Here is a 17,356-nt window from a genome sequence, read left to right on the forward strand (position 1 = left end):
CTTAATATTTCTAGGGCTTTTGGGCATGGCGTGGGCGGATCTTCTCCAGTCCCCCTCCGCCGCAACGGTGAGCGCCGCGCTGTGGGTTCTTGATCGATGTAGTGATTGCGGATGGTTATGATCGGCAGGGAGCGGCTCTTGTGGGATTCTTGAGCTTGCTCGCATTGCTGGAGGCTGTTCTTCCCGGGCAGCGCGTGTCTGGGGTGGAATTGGCGGACGGGACGCGGATAATCTACAAATGCAATGGTCAGATCGATTGCATTTCGAGCTTCTTTTCTGATTTCTTGCTGGGAATGTAGGTTTGCTGTCGCTTGTGGTGCTCTTGGCGCTCCTGGGAGCGGCGGTTCCTCCAACGGTGCGTATGCTTAGCAATGCGGTACTTTGGTGGAAGTGGAATATTTTTTCTATAATCTGACATGATGGGAGCTTAGGTTCTTGCGGATCGTGGACCGGAGCTATTCTCGACAACTTTGACACTTTGTGTCCTGGTAAGCGATGATAAGAGGATTTCTTACGTTGACTCAAAAGCTACTTTCAGCTGTCGATTGTTCTATGCCTGGCTGGCTACGCATCCAAAAGTCCAAGCAGCTCTTTGAAATGCCAGTCTTCCGGAAATGCTCTTCACGACTGGTAATGGTGTTTGAGATTTCTAGTGAGCAGTAGTAACTTGATGCGTAATGCTACAGGTGGCTTGGGCTTCAACTAAATCCTCAGTTTCTTAGCATTGACATCAAGTATGTTGCTTTTCCTTTCTCTTTCTTTCGTTTCTTTCGTTCATAGAATCCTCATGGTGATTGTTGCAGATTTTTCTGGATAAAGGCTGGAATGATCAGCTGGCTCCTGATAAATTTTTCAATCGCAAGCAAGCAGATCGAACAGGCCGGATTCCTGACTCTTCCAATGGCTTTATACCAAGTTTTCTGCACGGTAAGACGGTGCATTTGATGCTTTACAGTGCGTAATTTATGCTTCTGCTTGGTACAGATCTACGTGCTGGATTTTTTGTGGTACGAAGAATACATGACCTCAACGTGCGTACTTGTGCTTTACTTCACAAGAGTATCTGAGACTTTAATTTTCACTTTGTCTGCAGGTGGGACATTATTGCGGAGAAGTTTGGCTTCATGCTAATTTTTGGTGACATGGTTTGGATTCCCTTTACGTTTAGCATCCAGGTATGGATTTTGTGAAGCATAATGGGGCCCCATGCAAGTATATGTAGGGATGGTGGCTGCTTCATAACAATGCGGAAATCACTCGAATGGCTGCATTTTTAAATGCTCTTGTCTTCTTGGCAGGGTATTGTTTCTCCAGTTTTACTTATTACGCTGAAGCTTGATTGTTCCAGGTATGCAATATTTAGAGGTGCAAACAAGCAAAAGCACGAGTTCAAGAAGAACCCAAAGGCTCCAATATGGGGGAAACCACCTGTTCTCATCGGAGGAAAACTTCTCGTCTCTGGATACTGGTGAGTAATAAATGTAGACAGAATTCCACCTCACATTTGTCGAATTTATAAAGGGGGATTGCAAGACACTGCAACTATCTAGGCGATTTGCTTCTGGCTTTATCGTTTAGTCTTCCTTGCGGGACCAGGTACCTGGCATAGCTATGTCGATCAATTCTCAAACTTTGTTTTCTCTGTGCAGCTCGATAGTTCCATATTTCTACCCCATCTATTTGTTCATTCTTCTCGTCTGGAGAGAGCGACGAGACGAAGCAAGATGCAGAGCCAAGTACAAAGCTGTGTGGGAAGAATACTGCAAGGCGGTGCCATGGAGAATTTTCCCCAGGATCTATTGATCAGTTAAGCTAAGGTCGCTTGAAAGCGACATTTGGAATCTCATGCCAGTCGACACGTGGAAAGGTTACGCTGGTTAGTTGTGGTGGAGGAGCGAGCACAGGTTTCTTTAGCTAGACGCAGGTGTAGAGAACAGGAGAGGCTCCTGGGATGTGGAAGCTGATTCTTGTGGGATGTGGGATCTGTGGAGCTTATTTTGCCGGAAGAGTGGGAGTTTGGAAGCTCAAGGAGCAGGTTGCAAAGAACGCAGCTGGGGCTGAATCGTCACCCATGACAGTCATTGCAAAAGGTGTTTTGTGCGTGCAGGATCACATCGGACCTTGGTCGGCCGCGGATGTTGTACTTGGTCTTGCGGCCATGGCAAAGGTAAGCTCTCTTTCTTTCGTATTGTTTACATTCTTGGAAGGAAGCTTATGGTTTGTGACAACTTGTAGATCACCGAAAACGATCCCATGGAAATTCCTGGTCATCCAAGTGAGTTAGCGAGCGATCCCGAATTTATGGTAAGAGCACAACACTGGAGAGCAATGGCTGAAGCCGTCTACGTCGCAGACCCGGCCTCGTTCTCGCTCTTCTCGCATCTGCCCGAGTCTTCCATAGTCACAGCCGTGTGGAATCCCGAGCAGGAGTCCATGCGGCCTGCGTTTGCTCTCTCAGTGGATCACTCGTATGGAGCACTGGTTCTCTCGGTACGTGGGACTTCTCACGTGATTGACATCCTTGTCAGTGCAGGAGCCATGCCAGCTCCGTTCGAGTCCGGGCATGCACACGGCGGATTTGCTCGGGCGACAGACGCACTCCTGGAAGAAGTGAGGCCGCACATCCGGCAAGTTTTACAGGAGGACAGCTGCCTGGAGAAGCTGGTTATAGTCGGGCACAGCATGGGAGCAGCAGTGGGGATCATGTGTGGACTGAAGCTGCGAGACGAGCACCGCAACCTCGAGTGCTGGGGCTTCTCGGTGCCGGCCAGCGTCAGCTTGGAGCTGGCCAAGGAGTGCGCCAGCTTCGCCACCTCCTTCGTCTGCTTGCACGACGTCGTCCCCCGATTCTCCGTGGCTTCCATCGAGGACCTCCGCAAGCGAGTGTGCAACTTCGACTGGAAGAGAGCCGACGAGATCGCCAACCACGACGAGGACTGGCAGAAGATCTCCAGGGCGGTGGACGCAATGCAGATGTTCCAGAGAGCCCAGGACAACGTGGACGATTTCGGAAGCAGGGTGTGCAGCGAGCTGAGCGGAGGTGGATCAAGCGAGCAAAAACAGGGAAGTTCTTGCGAGGAGGGAAAGTGCGAGGGTGAGAGCTCCATCGAGAAGAAGGGGCCCGTGGTTCTGTATCCGCCAGGGAGGCTGCTGGTTCTAAGCAGCAGTCCGCCAGGGTGTGGAGTAACTCCCGGCCAGCGATCCGGCGTCGCCGAGCAGAGAAACTATGGAGCGTTTCCCACGTTCGAGCAGGCCAAGAATGTGGAGTGGACGATGCACGAGGCGTCGCCGGATGAGTTCTCGCAGATGATTCTCTCGCCGTGGGCTGTCTCGGATCATGTGCTGGGAAACGTTTGCGAGGGGATCAATTTCTTCGTGAAGAAGAATAGGAAGAAGTAAGAGCGCGAATCTCAGAGCATATTCCAGGAATATTAAGTTTATAGGGTTTATAAAAGTTTGTGAGAGTATGCTAAGGTTTATTCTCTTTCCTGGAATATTAAATAGCATATTCTAAGAATATTTAACTCTCTTAGCTATTTAAGCTTTTATTCTCTTAGCTCGCAGATCTCATCTCTGAGTCGTGAGTTTTCCGAACCTCACCCTCAGAGAGCCCGTCCTGAAGAGCTCTTCATTGATGAAGAGCTTTGCAAGATGTTACAGGATTTCCTGATGTCATCTCCACCGCAGTCTCGGTCAAGTTCGGGGGCGACGCATGTCCAAGCTGCCACCGCAAGCTCGGAAGATCGACTGATGGAGTTTCTGGCCTGTTTCCTTGGAAAGGCTTCTGGGACCGAAGACCGGTGTTCATGGCACCCAAGATTTTTCTTATGCATCTCTGTTTTTTTTTGTTTTTTTTCTTTCTAGGTGCACAAGGAGGAGTCGATACGTCTTGTAAATGAATGAGGAGCTGCGAGCCGTTGTAGAGGAGCCAAGCGTCACTCCAGAGATCGCCACTACGATCAGGATACTGCTCGAAGGCAAGAACGAAGACAAAGTTCCCGGGATCCAGAAGTTATCGTCCTTGAGGACTGTAAGTGGTCCCCTTCGAGTTTACTGGCTTCTAGGTATGCGTGCGCTCTGGAAGAGATGTTCATCTTCCGGGAGAGAACACAGGAGAGCCTCCAGACGCTTACTCCTCTCACGGATTCCTTCGATCAGGTTTGGATTTCCTCGAGTGTAGCTGATGGCTTTGTCCCAGTTGATGCAGGGCGTTTTCTCCAGGCAGCAGATTCTCGTTCTTGGCCTGTTTCGAAGGGAAGTTCTTACATTGAGCTACGAGGTCGTGAAGTAAACACGCATGGCTTCCAGTTCAGATAACAGCCGAGATGGGATGGGGTGTAAGAGAAACACATCAAAGCACAATCTTCGCAATGGGGAGCTGTCTGGAATACCGAAAGCTGCAGCAGACGCCATGCGTACTTGGATCTACGACCATTTTGACAATCCGTAAGGTTTTTTTTGTTTTATTTTATTTTAGTTCTAGAATTAATCAGGAATTTAACTTGCAGGAGACCGGGCAAGAGCCAGAGACAAGAATTCTCGAGACAATGGAATATAACAATGAGTCAGGTTGACAATTGCTTTGCCAACGCGAGAGTGCCATTGGTATATGTGATACGAGCTTTTCAAGCTGGAATCTGAGTTTTTTTCTTCTTCCTCATCTTTTAGGCCCACGAACTATATAGACTTGCACTTGGCGAGGCTGAACCTAACACAGTTCTTTAGAATGAGTTATTAGAAATCTTGTTTTCTTGCAGGTCCACAAAATAAAATAAAATGTGAGACCAGATTGCTATTTACCGGCGAACGAATCGATTTACACGTCCGCTTTGTAATCCATCTTGAGCACAAGATGATCAAGCATGCAATGAAAACACGGAGACATTTATGTTATTCTGAATCCAATAAAGGTGGTAAAAGGTTAAAAGCAAATATTTGGAAGTTTAGGGTTCTTATTCAGAATATAGCACACTGACCGCTCTTGTGCTAGTGGTGCAAGCTCTTTTACCATTGAAGAATTTTTGGAGCAACTCCTGGATTTTTGGATATACAGGTTGAACCAAAAAGCCAATAAAAACCATATTATGGATCCCTCAGCCACTTTTCCATGGGCTCCATGTGCAGAAGGTGGTATTGAAGCCAAATACCATCAAACAGTGAGTCAATCTCAAGGGTGGGTTGGGTAGTTGATAAGAGCATCCTTTTTGGACTCAAGTGCTCTGGGATTGCTGCTGATGCCTTTCTTCCTTTTGAACTCTTGGATGAAATGGTACGCAATCATATTATGGTACAACACCGCAATATATCCACATTCTTCTTGTCCTCATTATTATTGGACTCATAAGATGCATATGATGGAGTTGATTTCTCTTCTAAATGAGGAGCTGTGAGATGTTGTAGGGCTGCCAAGTGTTACTCTAGAGATCGTCGCTACAATCATGATGCTGCTCCAACCAAGGCAAGAACAATGACAAAGTTCCCATGAACCAGATATTATCATCTTTGAGGACTCAACTCCAAATTTACTGGCTTAGAGAAGATTTAAGCTCGTTAATGCAGAGGTATGTGTGCACTCTGGAAGATCTATATTCATCCACCGGGAGAGACCTCACTAGAGTCCAACTTACTCCTCTCCTGCATTCCTTCAGTCAGGTTTAGATTTCCCCTGAGTGTAGCTCTGATGGTTTTTGTGCCAGTTGAGGCTGGTGGTTTTCACCAAGCAGCAAAGTTTCATTCTTGGCCTCTTTCAAAGGGAAGTTTTCATATTGAGCTACGAGGACTTTAACTTGAAGCAAGTGTCAGGAAGAAGAATTCTCAGAGGCAATGGAATATATTATAACAGGGAGACTGGGTTGACGATTGGTTTACGAACACCTTGCTATAGTTTCAAGCTGGAATCTGAGGGTAATGTTTTTTCATTTACGGGCTCTCGAGCTCAACAAACTTGCACTTCGCGAAGCTGATTCTAACACATGCATGGATTCAGAGGACAAGTGAACCTTTTGGATGAGTGATTAGAAATCTATATAGATATCGATATGACCAAAAATTTATGTAAAAAGTAAGGTGGAAGTGGGCACTGGCCGAGGTCATTTCCCTGGTTTGTTCTCATTGCTTCATTTTCTTTCCTAGGTGTAGGTCTCGACTCAATGCAGCTCTTTCAGATCGATCTTCTTCCAGGTGAGCAAGAAAGAAAAAAAAATTCTTTTCATCTCCAGACTGCACTACATAATTGGGTTTCTTTCCACATATGAGGTCATGGATCTCCTCGCCAAGTTTTCCAAACCTCCCCCTCATAATGAAGATGAAAAGATTTGCCAGATGTTTCTCCTCGTGTCTCCGCAATCTCGATTGAGTTACGCCACTGTAGGAAGTCCCCTTGCAAATGCCAAGGATCTGGAGCTCCTGAAAAGGGAGAGGTCTGTTTCCTTGGAACTGATTCTTGAAGAACTGGAAAAAGCACAATGAAAGCTCCAACCATGCAAAAGAGACACTGGTGAGAAGATTGATGCAAGATCTTCTTCATGTTTACTATGTTTTATCTATGGAGTTGATTCGTATTCTAGATGAAAAGCTACGAGCTGTTGTGGGGGAGCCAAGCGTCATAGTCCTTGAGGACTGTAAGTGGTCACCTTCAAATTTTTCTGGCTTGATTCAGTCGGGTTTGGATTACCTCAAGTATAGATTTGATGGTTTTTTGTGCCGGTTGAGGCAGGATGTTTTCACCCAGTAGATTCTCATTTTTGGCCTCTTTCAAAGGGAAGTTTTTGCATTGAGCTACGAGGTCCTGAACAAGAACACATGCATGGCTTCCAGTGTACTGATTGTGTCTTGATAAGCCACATTGATCTTCCAGATGCCTACAAGCACAGGATGGGGCATAAGAAGAGAAACACGACCCCAAAGCACACTCTATGCAATGGGGAGCTATCTGGAACAAGAGGGTGTCTCTCGAAAGCTGCAGCAGATGCCATGCATACTTGGATCCTCGACCATTTGGGCAATCCGTACGTTTTCTTCTTTATTTTCAGATTTTCATTAATCAAGAATTTAGCTGCTTGCAGTATGCTGACCAGGAGCCAGAAAGGTAAATTCTTAACGCAACATGGAACATAATAAGGAGACAGGTTGACTATTGGTACTTGAATGCAAGAGCACAAGTATCCGCTAGCTTTTCACACTCTTGAGGTTTTTTTTAATTTGCAAGCTCACAAGCTGAATAGAGTTTCGCTTGAGGAGCTAACAAAGTTGCACCTGGCGATGCTGATTCCAACATGAGTTAGAGAACAAGTGTGTTGTCAAAGCCACACATAAATCTCAGTATGTTTGGATCATCACAGTGCAAATAAACACCAGTCTATATTAGCATTACTGGATGGTTTGGACAAGCTGGTTTTTAGGCCCAACAGCGCATGAACGAACTTTGGTTTCATGTGGCTGTTTATTACATGGGAGCACTTGGGACAGTGTTTTTGGAACCGGAAAGCCAAACAAACTTCTTTTGAGGGAACTTCTATTATGGCTACACTCATGCCATATGTTATCACCTTATCTTCTACAAGGAGATGATGATGGAAGTTGTAGAAAAATTAGCCATGAGGCCTCTCTCGCTCACTGCCACTAGCACTCTCAAAGTAGATGGAGTTTCTCATGCTCCCACCTCATTTCAATCACAGCATGCCTGATTCCTGGCTAAACTCAAGTCCATCAGACTCTTTTGATTATGAGTTGACATCAAGAAAGCGAACCAGGTATAACACTCGAGGCAGTTTTGCTCCACCACCTTGAAATCTCAGATCCAGGATAGAACAGAACAGCTACACCACCTTCTGGCCCCTCCTCTGTGAACCAGCCAACACACCAAAATCATGGCCATGGCAGAGGAAGTAACTTGTCTAATTGTGGTCGCTATGGTTTTTATTCTACTTCCTTAGCATGCTAACACCATATATATAAGTGCGTTGAGAGAGGCTGAGCAGAGCATTTTTCATGATATTACATTCTAGTGTTGTGCTTACATAACTACATTTTCGGTCTCATGCATCTACACAAAGACATATAGAAAACTATTTCCAACTGGCTACACAAAACGAAGTGCCCGAAGTCTCTATGTCGGAAAGTACATGCGATCTTGATGATTGTGAGGAACTAGTAGATGAAATGGATGGATCACAAAGGCACTTAACAATCAAAATGTTATGCGAGAAGTTACACATATAGAAATGTTTATGCATTCGAAGTACTTTGAAAAAAGTATTAATTCCATTGTTTTTTAACAGTGTTCGGGCCTGAAATAGAATCGCTTTATGATAAATTATTCCGCTGCCCAACTAAATTGGTTTCAGAAATTTATGAAAAATGACTATATTTGCTCATTTAAAATTCACAACCCTAATGCAGCCACTGTAAAAGGCATTTAGATATTAAAAAGTAGTAAATAACATTTCAATCTCAACACAATAAAACCTATATTGATGAAAGTAATTGGTTTTTAGAATGCTTATATCTCATTAGCCTGGATAAAGCAGAAAATAATACTGTATTTATCAGTAAGAACTTCATTCATAGAGAAGTTTTACATCAATTAGAAGGGCCAAACTTCTCTCCTTTATTAGGAGATTTTGAGGTTTTATGATCCACTTTAAGTGACAAAATCATAGCACTACTCCCACAACAAGATTATATTGAAAAGAATACATCTCATGTAAAGCACATTAATGAATGTTTTGATGCCTAACAAATGTAGTGGCATGTATGTATACAGATCTAGTCAACCTAATAACTGCCTATTCTTAAGTGAAATCCTATTACCTTCAATTTGGAACATGACTATTCAAACCAATTTTTTTTGGTTAATTAATTCCATAATTGAATTTTCCCTCATCTCCCAAGTGACCACTGCAAGGTGAAAGTGGTTTTATTAGTGTCATAAAGACCTTTCTTATACTAATATGGTGGCCAACTCAAAAACGCGATGTATGCGATGGAAAATGGAAATGCAAGCTAGATTAAGATGGATGCTTGCATGAATTCTTGGCTAGTAGAAAATAGATATATTCAATTAGTGTGGAAGCAAAAAGCTGGTATACCTATGTGTTAACCTGTATGGTATAACCTATTTATTTTCTTTAAAAATATCCTCACTTAAAATTGACATACTAAAGCAATTTGCACATGCCTCAAAATATATGGACGACCTGCTCATTATCAATAGACCTTAGCACGAGTTGATTTTAGGATTATAAACAGGGTCGGAAAATATAAAATAAGTTTTAAAAGAAGAGATAGTAACAACATATGTCTAATAGAAAATACACCCTGAAAAAGTATGATAAACAAGATAAGCTTCCTTTTAACATAACAAAATACCTTCATTTAGCACCTATTTCCACCTATATGTTCACAAGTTGCCCTCATGCCATATACTTCATTTAGAGTAAAGATCGCAATCAACTCAATTAATCAGATTATAGAGGTTTTTGCCAAGAATGGCTTTCAGCAGCATTGACTTCAACATTACATACTTAAAGCACTTAGCAAGGACTAACTTTCTATACAATAGTACATTTTTCATAGAGCAAAAGGAGAAAACACTGTATCTCAGATATATGGTGGGTGGTAGCACCCACCACAGTGGGTGCTACCACATGCACCCACTATAGTGGTACCGTGAGAAAGTGGAGGTATCTTCCCAGCGAACTACACTAGGCACCATCACAATATAGAATCAGAATGAATATTCTAATATAAACTTAATTCTTTAGGGCAACCGTGAAAACCATGAATCAATTTGTTTGGGATGGCAAATCCAGCTCATTCATTCATGCTGTATCAGGTACTCGATGCTCTTACTCCCACACTGCTCACTGTTCGTGAATTATCTAAGCTTTTTGCAAGTAAATGATCTGTGAAAAGCTTAAACTTCAGGAACTGGAGGTAAGCAAACCGAAGATCATACAAGAAAGCAAAGCTTTCTTGGTATGAACAGGTAGGACAATGTCCAGGCCTTTCCAAGTCACATGATGGCAGTACATATTCAGACGATGTTTTGTTGATATTTTGGATGATTCTTTTTGGGTGTTAGCCCCAGGGTGAGAATCACTGCCGCAGTATGGAGTGCAACCTTGCAATCCAAAAATTCACATATTTCCTGGCTCTTGGAGTCATCTCGGCTTAAAATCTTGTTTTGTGTGCGTGCAGGAAACAAAAGTTTATTATATCTCATCGGTTTCATGAGCCTTGAAACTTCAGCCAAGGGACAAGACAAGACATCAAAGGCTCTCATTCGATCGCACAAGACAGTTATTCTATCAGCTGAATTCGGCGCCGTTTCAGCTTATTCCATCCCGTGCTGGGATCTTCTGAAACATCTGATTTGCGCGGTCGAAATGGCCGCAGTCGAGACACCCTGGATCATCACATTTAATCAATCCAATCGAACCTTGCTCAACGTGACGGGATTCCACTGCGGCATTTTTTAAAACAGCATAGAACAGCAGTGCCTTGTCATAATGCCCGGTTTGGGTAAGTGCTGCAAGCGTGATGTTGAGTAAATGTTGGGGTTCTCGATCTGCTGGAACGCAGCTGCTACCTCGCATAAGCTCCCGAGCCGTGCATACATTTGGATGACGAGAATTGCGAGAGATGTGCTCCAGCTCGAGCTGCTCCCATTGATCTGGGCGTGCAAGTCGCCGGGGAGTTCACTCAGTCATTCATGAAATGTATAGTGAAAAACTAAATTTAAAAATATTCTTTTTAATTTACTTGAGGGTTAGAGCTTTGCTCAACTACCTTTAACATAAGTATAAATCAATAATACTTTACCCTTGGATTCAGCTTGATTGGTGCTTGTAATGCTGAACTTGTAATGCTAAACTTGTAATGCTGGTCTTGTAATGCTGGTAGTGTCCAAGTACAACACGTAACAAGTTTCAGATAGTGAAGACTGACTGGGATTGCCATGACCACTACAAAGTCAAGGTGGTCTTGCCAAAAGCTGGACAAATTGCAGTAATATGGTGAGACGCTGCATTACGTTTCTCACCGGAACTAGTTGGACAATTCAAGCAACAAAATTCTCACAGCCATACAGTGCATATCGAATATCGCAATATTATTTAAAGTCCATGTATAATCAACACGTTTTTCCAGTTCTAGCAAGTCAAATAAGCTTTGACACTCTATTACCTTTTCTCTCTCCCAGTGAAGATCATCGCTTTAATGGCTCTGCAGCGAACGAACTTTCCACAAAAAAAAGCTTCTAGGGTCTCTGCTCACAAGAACAGAAAGTATACTCACTGCTTTAAATCAAAAGGAGGTTTAACATTCAAGTTCAAAGCTCATTGTGGAGCTTGAAGTTGTCATTCAACATTTGGGGTGGTTACAGCGAATAAACTGAAATTGAAAACGAAAACTACCAATGCTGCAAACACTTGCACAGCAAATTATTGTCAATCCTTTTATTTGGAAGATGTCCAAAGCCTAGCTTCAGTTCTCCACAGCGTTGGGATTTCCAGAGTCCCTGCAATTCGCACAATAATTCAGTGTGGCCTCGCAATTGCCCCCATCGAATGCATGGCTTCCGCAGAGTCGACAAGGCTGGTTGTCATACACATGGAGAAACTGCTGCTTGAGAACTGCCCCACTCACGGATGGATAGTTGCCATCGCACCTGAAAATTGCGGTGCAATGGCCAGAAACACGAGAAGTGAAGCCATTGTAGATTGTTCCGTCGGTGTAGCGAGAGATTGCTCGTCGGCAATCGGCCTGGTTGACGCGAGATCCACAGAGTCCAGAGCCATTGCAGTTGTCGTTCTTGGCACAGCTGGAGGAGCCAAGAAAGATCACAAGAAGAATAGCAAGAAGAGAGAAGAGCTTGAGAGAAGACTCCATTCGACTATGTTAGAAAGAATGCTGTAATGAGGAGCTGAAGTATGAAGAATGATTTTGCCAATGGAATGGTCTGGTTTATATAGGGGTATTTTGAAGACTGCGTCATACAGAGTTTACACGATCTCCTGATTTTTAAAGTATTTTCTAATGCAAGAATTTGTTTACAATTAGAACATGCTAGTTGAATAGACTCGCACCAGCATGGCACATTCGATTGTCCCCCCATTCCTGTATCAGGTACTTCGATTTTCTTACTTCCACACTGTTCGCTGTCCGTGAATTTTCGGAGTACACAATAAGCTGTCTACAGGCTCTTGAATTCCACCGATTTAAGGCTGAGCCATCCTTTGCATTTAACAAGTTACGGGATTCATCTACAGATGATAATTTTGTTGTTTTTCTCGGCTGGTTCTTCTCCGGGTGCCAAAACGTGACCGCAGTACTATGGAGTGCTCGAAGAAAACCTGGCAAATCCAAAAGCAATTTTAAGTACTTCACATCGCTTGGAATCTACAATCCCGCTTAAATCTTGTTAAATCTCATCAGAATTTTACCAAGAAACAAGACAAGGCAAGCTTCATCGATCGCTCGCATAAACAGTTCGATAAGAAAAAGAAAGAAATCAAGAAACTCAAATAAGACTGTTTCCTCTAGCCTTTCTCGTTGTAATCTATCAGCTGAATTCGTGCCATGCGCCACCAGGTGGAGTTTTGGTGACAAGGACACAAAGAGCTATACGTGCTTCACTTCAGGCTGGAAGAACGCTCGAACTTGTCGTGGGTGTTCCTAGGAATACGTTTGTGAGTGTTTAGTAGAGCGTTTAGGGAGGATACCGGTAACGCTCGACAGTGTGTTTGGCCGAGACTAACCAATCGTCAAATCTCTCTCCTCTCTCTGTGTTTTCGTTTGCGCACAATTTTTTGCTCAAAAAATGTTATAACAAATATGGATTCAGCTTCATTGGTGCGCCTGTATGGAGCATGTCAAACTTGTAATGCTGGTAGTTTCCAAGTACAACACGTAACAAGTTTCAGTTGACTACCAAGTCAAGGTGGTCTTGCCAAAAAGCTGGGCAAATTGCAGCAGTTAAATTATAATATGGTGAGACGCTGCATTACGTTTCTCACCGGAACTAGTTGGACAATTCAAGCAACCGGGAGTCAAGTAAAACAGAAGTCAAAGTTTAATTGACTAGCTAGAACTTGAAAAAAGTGTTGTATGCACGGACTTGGAGCCACCTACGCCCGATCATTCCAGATAATGCTTGCATCCTCTGTATTACCGCGGCTGCTGGCACAGAGTGTCGATTGCGATATTTGATAAGTGAAGATCATCGCTCTAATGGCTGTGCAGCGACGGTCTCCGCTCACGAAACAGAAAGTATACTCACTGCTTCAAATCAAAAGAAGTTTATCAATCAAGTTCAAAGCTCATTGTGGAGCTTGAAGTTGTCATTCAGCATTTGGGGGGTTACAGCGAATAAAAAGCAAACACTAACAACACTGCAAACACTTGCACAACAAATTATTGTCAATCCTTTTATTTGAAACATGTCCAAAGCCTAGCTTCAGTTCTCCACAGCGTTGGGATTTCCAGAGTCCCTGCAATTCGCACAATAATTCAGTGTGGCCTCGCAATTGCCCCCGTCGAATGCATGGCTTCCGCAGAGTCGGCAAGGCTGGTTGTCATACACATGGAGAAACTGCTGCTTGAGAACTGCCCCACTCACGGATGGATAGTTGCCATCGCACCTGAAAATTGCGGTGCAATGGCCAGAAACACGAGAAGTGAAGCCATTGTAGATTGTTCCGTCGGTGTAGCGAGAGATTGCTCGCCGGCAATCGGCCTGGTTGACGCGAGATCCACAGAGTCCAGAGCCATTGCAGTTGTCGTTCTTGGCGCAGCTGGAGGAGCCAAGAAAGAGCACAAGAAGAATAGCAAGAAGAGAAAAGAGCTTGAGAGAAGACTCCATTCGACTATGTTAGAAAGAATGCTGTAATGAGGAGCTGAAGTATGAAGAATGATTTTGCCAATGGAATGGTCTGGTTTATATAGGGGTAATTTGAAGACTGCGTCATACAGTGTTTACACGATCTCTTGTTTGTTAAAGTATTTTCTAATGCAAGAACTTGTTTACAACTAGAACATGCTATTTGAATAGACTCGCACCAGCAGTGGGCTAGAGATCGTCACAGCTAGCACATTCGATTGTCCCCCCATTCCTGTATCAGGTACTTCGATTTTCTTACTTCCACACTGTTCGCTGTCCGTGAATTTTCGGAGTACACAATAAGCTGTCTACAGGCTCTTAAATTCCACCGATTTAATGCTGAGCCATCCTTTGCATTTAACAAGTTACGGGATTCATCTACAGACGATCGCTCTCGCATAAACAGTTCGATAAGAAAAAGAAAGAAATCAAGAAACTCAAATAAGATTGTTTCTTCTAGCCTTTCTACGTGCTTCATTTCAGGCTGGAAGAACGCTCGAACTTGCCGTGGGTGTTCCTAGGAATACGTTTGCGCACGCCAATTTTCTAGTGTTTTAGTAGAGCGTTTAGGGAGGATGCCGGTAATCTCTCTCCTTTCTCTCTGTGTTTTCGTTTACACACAATCTTTTGCTCAAAAAATGTGTTTCCAAGAAACCGGGATTACGAAGCAGTCAAAGATAACCGGTAAAAGGTTAAAAGTAAAGAATATAAAAGGTGGTAGCCCTAGAACGCGTGGGAAAATTTTCTCTATCGCATCAGTTATTGGCCAAGACCAAAAAGCCCAAGGACACGTACAAGAGGAACACCGGATAGATGGCCAGAGCCTTCCGGCTACCCGGCACAGCGGAGCTCATGAAAGGATACACCGCCCAGGAGCTCCACGCCACCGTGACGAGCACCACCACGCTTCTAAACAGCTTGTTGTCTCGGACCATGCAAATCGCCGCTCCAACAGCCAGCGGGAAGAGGCAGTAGCCCAGCACGCTCAAGCTCTGGAAGAAGATGATGCTGCCACCCTGCAAATCCATCGAGGGATCCATCACTCGGTCACTGGAGCTCGAAAACAATGGAGAGAACTTACCAGCAAGACTACGTTCACTGTGAGAACCACCGCTCCGGCCGAGAGAACCGCGAAGACGGTCGCGAAAACTTTGGCCTGGAACACGAGAGAAAAGATCACAAGATCATTTTGGATCGAGAGGAAAGAAACTGCGAAAATCTTACCCGATCCGCGGAGGCCGAGTAGGAGAGAACGGTTGCGAGGAAGATGATGAAGAAGAATGGCCCCCAGAGATCCCAATCCTTCAGCGCCTTGCCAGCGTCCTTGCGGTATGGATTTGGAAACACCACATTCTTGAGGTTCTCAAACACCTGGTTGATATCGCGCTTGAGCGTCTCCCACACTGGCTCCGTGAGAGTGTCATAGCCGGGGCCGCCCCCAAATCCCGTCATCATCGCTGGAGAGGTCTCGGAGGAAGAGGAGGCATCGAGATTGGCCGCTGGATATGACGGAGGAGGAGGAGGCGGAGGAGGAGGAGGAGGAGGAGCTCCTTTGGATTTCGCTGCCGATGCCACCGGCGTGACTGGAATTGTGGCGCGCGGCGGGCTGGGCGGCCTCCTGGAGCTGGAATCTACCGGCGCCGCGGGCTGGACACTTATCTGGAAGAGATTCTCGATCTCGTCGATGTCGGACTGCGACGACGCGTGGAGCGGGATCTTCTCGATGTCGGCCATGATCCAGCTCCCGCAGATCTAGATCGATCGATTGGTATCGCGCGCGCTAGGGCTTAAGAATCCAAAGAAGAACCCTAATTCCTGAAGACTTTAATAAAAGGAGATTACATAGTCTAGTCGCAAAGAAGGCTTTGTTTGCTTTGATCGTTCTCACATTTTCCATTGGTCAAATGCTCGTCGATCGCCACCACTGGCTCAGGGATCTCGTCGCCCATTTCTTTGAGCGCTTTGAGCTTTCGATAGCCAATATCCGTGCCAAAAATCCTGCCAAAAAGAGATCGTAGATCACACCACTCTCGAGAGAAAGAAAACGAAGATCTTAGAGCGCGTACCAATCCATGTAAGTAAATGTCGAGGAGTAGTTTCCGGACTTGGTGTAGAGAAGCCTGTGGTGGTAGTCGTGAAACTCCGCGCTGCGAGAGAGCTCACAGTAAGATCGCACAAAGAAAGGAAAATGGAGCTGCGTGATCTTACCCGCCATAGAGAGGAAGAAACTTGGAGGGGCTCCAGGGGAAATCATAGCCGCAGTGTGCTTCAATGGTCTCCAAAACGCGAAGGCTAATCCAGAGCCAGAGCGTGAAGAGATGAGGGCCTGTTATAGCTGGTCCGAAAATCGTTGCAAAGCCCAGGAACAGGATCTCTGCGGGATGAGCGTACTCCGACGTGAGACCGAATGGAGTAGCATATCTATCAAGAACAGGAAAAGAGATGGTAAGTCAAAAACCGGAGGAGCAAACTTACTCATGATGAACACAGTGGACATGCTTGTACAGCCACTTGGTGTGAAGAACTCGGTGGCCCCAGTAGAAGATAAAGTCCTCAAGGATGAAGTAGGAGAGGATCTGGAACACGACCGTCTTCCTGCAGCAACAGGAAGTCAATCCTTTTGTTTCATTTCTTTTTGACGCGAAGAAAAGTAAAAAAAAACACGAGAAACTTTGCTATCACATACCGGTTCTTACCATGAAGGCAAAGGCAGCTTGCTTGTAAAGCCCATGTACTTGAAAATTGGATACGAGGCTCCCATCAGCGGAAGATTCACGCAAGTGTGATAGAAGAGCAGCCTCACAAGGCATTTCACTTGCGCGGCGTAAGTGTTGACTTTGTTCTACAAGACAAAAATCTTTGTCAATGAAGAATCCTTCCTAGAGATGAATCCACGCTATAGAAAATGACGTCAGTTAAAACTTGTTCTATAGTTCTAAAGCATGTTTAAAAAGAAAAACTCTCGAGAGTAAACACAAAAGGAGGAATAGCGAACCTGGATCTTATACTTTCGCAGGCCAGCAATCTCCATGAAGAGATAGGGCAGGCCAAAGGAGAAGAAGACGAATTCGTGAAGAACAAAGCTCCCAATGGTGACAAGCTGGAGTTCGCTATAGTTGTCGATTAAGTACTGGAGCAACAACAAGAGAGATCTCGCATCAGATTTCGCGAACTCCAAGCGCCTACATTGGAATGGCATGCAATCCGGAAGGAAAAGAAGATACCTGCCAAGCGGATTCCAGCCAAGAAGACGGTGCCGCCATCGCTCTTTCCAGCGCTCGTCCGTCACACAGTGGTTTCCTCAAGAGAATTCCTCGCAGAGGCGCTCCATCGCGCACAGATCCAGGGAGAACGCGCAGAGATCTCTCGCAAACCCTAACAATCACGGCACACAAAGATCATCCATCCTTCGCTTTGTGTCCCGGATGCCACGTGGGCAGACAATTAAAAAATAGGCATCTTGGGGGAATCTCG

General features: G+C 44.8%; 6 protein-coding genes across 7 annotated transcripts; 2 read left to right on the plus strand and 4 right to left on the minus strand.

The window, feature by feature from the left end:
* Position 1: 1 nt before the first annotated feature.
* Positions 2-1,841, plus strand: LOC9649024 (delta(14)-sterol reductase). Of its 2 annotated transcripts, none has more exons than XM_024681542.1 (13): positions 2-67; positions 129-246; positions 300-376; positions 432-488; positions 539-630; positions 687-734; positions 804-927; positions 985-1,031; positions 1,094-1,175; positions 1,223-1,299; positions 1,349-1,468; positions 1,522-1,596; positions 1,650-1,841. In XM_024681542.1, exons 1-13 carry the CDS (start codon positions 26-28, stop codon positions 1,801-1,803), a joined length of 1,113 nt encoding a protein of 370 aa, XP_024537310.1. In that variant the 5' UTR covers positions 2-25; the 3' UTR covers positions 1,804-1,841. The 2 variants fall into 2 exon arrangements, with proteins under 2 accessions (XP_024537310.1, XP_024537311.1); XM_024681543.1 differs by having other exon boundaries at positions 300-355.
* An 82-nt stretch (positions 1,842-1,923) lies between these two features.
* On the plus strand, positions 1,924-3,514 carry LOC9649025 (sn1-specific diacylglycerol lipase beta). Its single transcript, XM_002976443.2, has 2 exons — positions 1,924-2,167; positions 2,236-3,514. The coding sequence occupies exons 1-2, from the start codon at positions 1,952-1,954 to the stop codon at positions 3,397-3,399; spliced, it is 1,380 nt and encodes a 459-aa protein (XP_002976489.1). The 5' UTR covers positions 1,924-1,951; the 3' UTR covers positions 3,400-3,514.
* Positions 3,515-11,487: 7,973 nt separating this feature from the next.
* On the minus strand, positions 11,488-11,892 carry LOC9649026 (meiotically up-regulated gene 117 protein). The gene has a single exon (XM_002976587.1). The coding sequence runs from the start codon at positions 11,890-11,892 to the stop codon at positions 11,488-11,490; it is 405 nt and encodes a 134-aa protein (XP_002976633.1).
* A 1,567-nt stretch (positions 11,893-13,459) lies between these two features.
* LOC9649371 (meiotically up-regulated gene 117 protein) lies at positions 13,460-13,864 on the minus strand. The gene has a single exon (XM_002976588.1). The coding sequence runs from the start codon at positions 13,862-13,864 to the stop codon at positions 13,460-13,462; it is 405 nt and encodes a 134-aa protein (XP_002976634.1).
* Positions 13,865-14,611: 747 nt separating this feature from the next.
* On the minus strand, positions 14,612-15,674 carry LOC9649372 (protein YIPF6 homolog). The gene is made up of 3 exons (XM_002976589.2): positions 15,107-15,674; positions 14,964-15,038; positions 14,612-14,898 (listed from the first exon to the last, which is right to left on the minus strand). Exons 1-3 carry the CDS (start codon positions 15,614-15,616, stop codon positions 14,638-14,640), a joined length of 846 nt encoding a protein of 281 aa, XP_002976635.1. The 5' UTR covers positions 15,617-15,674; the 3' UTR covers positions 14,612-14,637.
* Positions 15,675-15,685: 11 nt separating this feature from the next.
* On the minus strand, positions 15,686-17,266 carry LOC9649373 (methylsterol monooxygenase 2-2). Its single transcript, XM_002976590.2, has 7 exons — positions 17,107-17,266; positions 16,878-17,012; positions 16,579-16,724; positions 16,358-16,477; positions 16,091-16,303; positions 15,949-16,029; positions 15,686-15,880 (listed from the first exon to the last, which is right to left on the minus strand). The coding sequence occupies exons 1-7, from the start codon at positions 17,143-17,145 to the stop codon at positions 15,730-15,732; spliced, it is 885 nt and encodes a 294-aa protein (XP_002976636.1). The 5' UTR covers positions 17,146-17,266; the 3' UTR covers positions 15,686-15,729.
* Positions 17,267-17,356: the final 90 nt, after the last annotated feature.

The sequence above is a fragment of the Selaginella moellendorffii genome, unplaced genomic scaffold (assembly GCF_000143415.4).
Source record: "Selaginella moellendorffii unplaced genomic scaffold, v1.0 SELMOscaffold_31, whole genome shotgun sequence".
NCBI lineage: Eukaryota > Viridiplantae > Streptophyta > Lycopodiopsida > Selaginellales > Selaginellaceae > Selaginella > Selaginella moellendorffii.